The 6,985-nt window shown below is 42.6% G+C and overlaps 1 protein-coding gene across 1 annotated transcript in view; it reads right to left on the bottom strand.

Annotated features, from left to right (window-relative positions):
- LOC115828735 (RNA-binding Raly-like protein) overlaps window positions 1-5,405 on the bottom strand; it is a 43,637-nt gene extending 38,232 nt beyond the window's left edge. The window contains exon 1 of the mRNA XM_030792822.1: window positions 5,369-5,405. Within this exon, the coding sequence (XP_030648682.1) occupies window positions 5,369-5,405 (37 nt within the window). The remainder of the gene's footprint in view (window positions 1-5,368) is intronic.
- Window positions 5,406-6,985: the final 1,580 nt, after the last annotated feature.

Raw genomic sequence — 6,985 nt, 5'->3', positions numbered from 1 at the left:
ATAACTTATACAGTATTCATGAACATACACAGACACAGACATATACACACACACACACACACATACACACAGACACACATGTGCGTATGCGCGCGCACACACACACACACACACACACACACACACACACACACAGACACACATGTGCGTATGCGCGCGCACACACACACACACACACACGCGCGCACACACACACAAGCGTGCCACAAAACATAGACAAGATTAACTCTACAACTCTACACCCTACAACCCTAAATGTGGAATATATTTCCACACCTCATGTGTTTCGCAAACAAAATAGAGCAGCTTGTCTCTCATTTGGTCAACAACAAATGAGTGTTTCCCCTCAGAAAAAGGAGCAATGGTGGTAGCAGTTACGGTGGCAGCACATGGCGCGTATGAAATCTCCCCAGGTCAGAGACATGAACAAAGGCACAAAATGGCTGAATAGGAGCCGGCAGGGGTAATATGTTGTGTTAGTGGAGCTAATCCCCAGTACGATAAAGCCATTAGACTCAGAAAGGATTCAGGACCCCTGGAATCACATACAACAGGATGCTCAGCCTCCAGCAAGCAATTTACTTATGTTTGCTGAACACAATGCAACACAATGCAATTAGCATTCCCGCTGTGATCTCCATGAAAATAAGACATGGTAGAGTGCCTTTGAGCCAGAATGTGAAGGAAATAACCAAAAAGCTTTTAAACTACACCAGGAGATGCAATTACAGCTATGAATTAATACATGTTGCTTTTTTATCAATGTGCTTTTTTTTCTTGCCTTTTTCAAAGGCTTAATTATATCAGTGCCATTACATTCACCATGTTTTGAGAACTAGCATCATTGAAGTTACTCATAATGGATGTGAGAGCAACAGCAAATATTTTGAAAAGCCTAAATATGATGAAAATATAGAGAGGGTGGCAGGTCTGACTAAACACAATGTGTGTGTGTGTGTGTGTGCCTGGTTCTTGTAGAAAGCAGTGTAGTGAAGTGGGCAGCAGTGAGGAGGAAAATGAACTGATTCCAGGCATTTAACCACCTGAGAACAAGGATGGAAAAACAAATGTATTTAGCAGTCACATCACACTCGCAAAGGTGGAGTCGATTTATCTTGTTTTCATTAAAGAAACACCACATTGACGACTGAATTTGACAGGGTGTTACCCAAAATGACACTAGAAGATCAGATGCAGTTTTCAGTTATGGCCGAAAAGACAGCAGTTTGTATCATGCATGAAAACTAGCCTGTGAGGCTCTTTGCTAATTTACCTCGGTGCTGCAGATGGCGGAGTGGACAAGTGCGGCCCAGGGAATGGACTTCTTACACCTGAGGCTAAAGAACATTCCATTCCTCTCAACAACAGCCCGTGTGAACAAAACATGGCCCTTAGCAACTTATACAGCCTACCATCCACACTGGTCAAGTGTACCAGTGAGCTTTATCATTTTAGTAAACACCATGTTTACGGTGAACCAGCTTTATACTGCCTGTGACTATTCTTATCCAGGGCAGTGGCATTTTCTGTCAGACAGAAGAGTAGGAGACAGCAAAACTGTCCTCAAAACTGCAAGGTGGTCTACCTCTATTTCTTACAATTTACCTTTCTTTTTTTTTTTATTTCTGCTCTTTCCCCGCGTCCCCATTTCTCATTCGGTACAGATTCAGTAATGTTTACCTGCTTATCTTTGGTTATATGCATTTGTGTCTGTGTGTGTGTGTGTGTGTGTGTGTGTGTTTGGGAGCCAGAGAAAAAAAAAAAAGGACAAATCAAAATAATTGAATGCAGGGTCTTGGCAAACAAACAACCTGCAGAAGCTGAGGACAAGGAGGTACTGAACTACCGGCTGCTGTCATTTACTGATTGGACCCTGGAGAGTCTGGTGGAGGACTACATAGATCGTACAGATCCGGTCCTAACGACAGAAAGATTACAACCCAAATCTCTTCTATGCACCACAGCTGCCCACTCCACCCCACCCCACTCCACCCCACTCCACACAGAACTGCAAGACTGCATTTGTAGTTAAACCTGAATGCCAAGCTTCACACGATGGTCAAAAAACTTTAGGCGTATTACAAAATCTATTTCTGTTTTTGGTTCAACATCACTTTTATGAAATGAACTGGTCATTTGTCTTTTGAGGACTGCTTGCAGAGATGCGTTATTCAGATACCCACCCACTGATAGATGCTGACGTGTGTTTGACCAGTAGTACCCTCAAAGCTCAAATGGCAAAAAATGAGGCAGAATCTTCATCCCCACCATGGGCTTCTTGTTCTCTGCGTAGTTTTTTTTTTTTTTTTTTAAGAAACTCTTAAATATATCTGTGACAGATTCTGGTCATCATTTTGTTCATGGTCACATTATGATTTATGGATCTTATTTATCCGTATTAACAACCGTGACTGGTTTCCAGTGGCAGAAATCTCCAATATGTGTCTGTGGGTGTGGTGTGTGACTGACACATTGGTGCCAAGCAAACCTCAAATGATAAATAGTAATGTGATTTAACAAAAGTGGTGGTAAACCGAAACCACTAGGGATACATCATGAAAATTTGCTATTTATTCCATCACTTAATGGTTGTTTTGTTTTTATCAATTTAACAGTATTCTCATTAAATCAGTTATTTAATTCGTTATTGATTCAGTTGTATTCCAGTCATTCCAATACTTTATTTTTGGTTGCCTCCACTCCATAACAGCCTCCTGCAATAGCTCATGTAAAGTACAATGTTTCATCTCTCAGAATATAAGAATGTTTTTGATCTAATCTCATTTTCCCTAATTGTTATTAATACTAAACTGCCTCATGGTAATTTTTCCTCTCCTAAAACGCCATGAAAGTGCTTGTACTGAGAACCATTCATCTCAGTCTGACTTCCTACTGTCTGTGTTAGAAGCTAGTTTGGGCAGCACTCACCCCTGCCTGCTCATATCAACACACCAAAGAGACATCAAAAAAAGAAACCCATGCAAAGCATATATCCTTGATGTCTGTATTTTGTATTACATTAAATGGATTGCCTCTTCTGAACTAGTGCATTCTGCGGAGTATATAAAACTCATTTTAAGACTCTACTGTATCTGTCTATTTCCATATGAAACATCAAGGAGAGATGTAAGGAGAGCAACAGAGGGAGAAGCCTTTGGGGATTTAGCATGCTTACAGCCAAAGTCTTAATATGCTCCTATGTAACACATCAACTCTGGTGCACTTTACTAAATTTAGTAATTAGCGGCAAACGTGAGCTTCAGCTACCACTAGCGAGTACACTTTCAGCTATTTCTCTACTTTGAATCTCTGGCGTCGATGACTTCACAATTTCTGAATAATTAATTCCACAGTTTAACACAGATTATATTTGTAGTATGTTAGTCTTTAGTATGTTAGTCTGTTAGTTAGTATGTTAGTCTGTTTTTAGAGCATATATAAAATGTTGTATGTATCTCACTCATGAACCTACTTTTTTTCAACTGTTCAACCTGGAATGAGGTTTGACAGCCTGCCCCACATGTACGCCGAGTGTTATGTTCGCATTTATCTCACACATAACCTTGTCTTTCAATGAACAGTGTTTCTCACTCAGTCTACACACACAAATCACATTTCTGAAAAACTGACTCACAAGTCGACTAAGTGCCCATAGGTTCATATACTTCAAAATAGAAAGCCCTTGGAAAATAAATCACTTTACCGTCAACGCTTCAAGATGATAAGGAAACATTTTTCAAGCACATTCAGATGGCACTAATTTACTTTGAACCCCTCTGTTTCAGAGAAAGGCCCTGCCAAAGGTGGCACAGGCTGTAATGTGTTACAGGCGCATGAATAAATGACAGATGACAGGCATTTATAATAAAGCAGGACGGAGAGTAATCAGCTGATGCCACAGAGTGAGTCGGTCACTGAGAGGGGGACCCGCAGGACTCTGCATACGGCTCCTTTTAAGAGCAGATGCATCTGTGGGCTAAGAGCAGCTGGAACACGTCCTTGTCCCTTGATGCATCTCTCTGTCTCTCTCTCTTTCTCTCTCTCTCTCTCTCTCTCACACACACACACACACACCACACACAGAAATAATACTCTCAGCATAACTCTCTCTCTCTCTCCCTCTCCATTTCAACATTAAATTGTTTCTCTCTTCCTCACAAGATATTCTATGCACTCAGCTCTCGGAGGTGACAGAACTGGAGGGTGACCACACAGCCTAAGGGTGACCACACAATGTTCCCTTTCCCGCCTCGGCCTGAGCATCACAAATTAAGATAAAAATGACTGTCAGAGAACAGTGGCAGAAAGGAAGGGCAGGAAGAGAGCAGGATAGATCTCTCTGAGACACAGAAATATGCCTGATGGCACAGCTCTGAGTAACTCCAGTTAATTCTACTCGTTTATTCTGAGAGACACATCAGAAAGCCGCGCAGTTTCCGTCTCATACCCTGTAAGACTGAAGTTTCTCTACAATGGAGAGAGAGTTTTAGCCCCCCTGGGTACTGGAGACCACAATAATCCTGACCTCAGCGAGAGAGAGAAGGGAAGATGTAGTGGCCTGGTGTCCCTAATCTGCCCCCTGTGAGTGGCAGCAGTGGAGCTAGTCCAGTCTGATCGATCTGCTTCTGTCCTACTGAGACAACTAGACTCTCAGCGTGATGCTTCAGTATGTCCACCCCCAATTTACCTCTCTCATACACACACTCACACACACACACACACACACACACACACACACACACACACGCGTACGCACACACGCACGCACACACGCACGCACACACACACCTACACTCACACACACTCATCATCTTTCTCTCTCCCCTCTTTCTCATATACTCTCTCCTGCAAACAAACACTTAGGCACGCACATAACATAATAACATGCACTTTTAAACAGACAAAACGAACGAACAGACAAATGAACGTATGGGCTGTAGACCGCACAACTGAAGACACACACTCATGCACACACACGCACATACACACACACACACACACACACACACACACAAAACAGCCCTGTTTGGACTACACTGGCGAGCTGCCCTGAGTAACAGCGAATGTAAACACCAGAGTCATTGTAACTCAATAACAGAATTGAGAACACTACATAACATTATTACTAGTCCACATGCTCAGAGACAGTCCATCACGATGTACAGAGTTTTCTCTCAAACCACAAACAGAGATTGAGTGAGAGAGAGAGGGAGAAATTTTAGCATGAGATGAAGTGTCAGACGGAAAGAGAGAGAGAGAGAGAGATTCATAGAGAGAGAGAGAGAGAGAGAGAGAGAGAGAGGTGTCAGAAAGTGTGTGAGAGACGTAGAGAGAGGTGTGAGACAGACTGAGTCCGTGCTATACTCACGTTGTGGGCTGCGATATTCACTCTTGAAAAGGGTCATATCAGGAATGGGAAAACAAAGAGGACTGCTAGCGTCAGCAGGCTGGAGACCAGGAGATGACCGGATTCTTTTCTTTGTGTTTCGATTTTCCTCTTGTCCTATTTCACTCGTTCACACACTCTGTGCTGCGTTCCCTTTCTCTTAGCCCTAGCCTCCCCTGCCTACTGTCTGCTCTGTTACTACTGAGTCAATGACAGCGCTGCCTCAGCTCTACCGGTGGACTGTACCACATCTCTTGTTGCAGTGGGGAAAGCTGCAGGATTGGATCCTTCCACGGCAAAAAAAGGGGGAGGAAGGAGGCAGAGTGAGAAAGAAGAAGAAAAAGAAGAAGATGAAGTGTGCAACTGACTTCTCTAAAGCTCTGAGACCCTTTCTGAGTCTCATGGCTCTGGAATCCAGTCCTGAAACGTGTGAGACAACAGAGCTGGGAGAGGATTAGGAAACTCTATCCCAGTAGAACAGAGGGAGAACAGGCAACACTCGGCACAGCAACGTAGGTAGGCAGTGGGAGAGCATTGCCAACCCCTTTGCCCTTAACACCAAGCCAACATATACACAGAGCTGGCCAAGGAGCTCAAGCCCATACAGTGTCTAAACTGAAAGGACTCAGACATTCAGGCAAAGCTTTTCCAGTAGAGTGTGGTCTGCTATCGCTTAATGACAACTGGCACAATGCACGTGGGGTACTGTTTCCCAGAATCCACGGCTAGAGAAAGAGAAGGTGTATAACATCCTGTCCATGCTTCACGTGAAATGTTCTAAAGGTTAGTAATTATTTTGCTTAGGCCAAAATTATGTGTTAAAATACACCTTTTGTATACAGTTCCACATACAAGAATGAAATTGTAATTCAGGTCTCAAATTTTCAGTTCTTCAAAAACATAGCATAGGACACAGCTCTCTCACTACAGGACTTTGAAATAAAATAATCTCACATAAAAATCCCCAAACCACAAAATGCCTGACTAATAACTACACGGGTTATAAAATGAATGACTCTGTCATTATTGATCAGAGAGAGAGAAGGAGCGCAGATGAGAACAGGTCTTTTTTGAGCTTTAATGATATAGACAAACCCTCCAGTCGCAGTATATGTGAGCATCTCTGGGCACAGAGGGAATGAGTAAGCTTGTGCCTTTTGTGCGGAGAAGAACATTAATTAAGGCTTATCTTTGGCTGGAGAAGCATTCCACTGAGCTCCTAATAAAAACAGGAGCCCTGCATCAGGCCTGATCACCACCCTCACACAACCCTCCATCAGGACACACACACACACACACACACACACAGACACACACACACACACCCACACACACACACAGACACACACACACACACACCTTAATATAACAATACACAGAAGAAGCAGAACAGTGTAAAAACACGTAACTTAAAACTGATATTGTAATTATATTTAGCTTATTTTCATACACAGGAAAAAAACCTTTCATTTGTGTTTAATTTTGATTGAATTACATTGAATCATATTAACGAGATCAGTTCTCTAAAGCTTTGGTACAGTGTATCCAACCAAATGTATTAGGCAGCTTGATGTTTTCTAACAAGTATTTTGCTGTTTG

This window comes from Chanos chanos, chromosome 2 (genome assembly GCF_902362185.1).
Source record: "Chanos chanos chromosome 2, fChaCha1.1, whole genome shotgun sequence".
Taxonomy (NCBI): Eukaryota; Metazoa; Chordata; class Actinopteri; order Gonorynchiformes; family Chanidae; genus Chanos; species Chanos chanos.
This window is presented reverse-complemented; position numbering and strand designations above follow the sequence as displayed.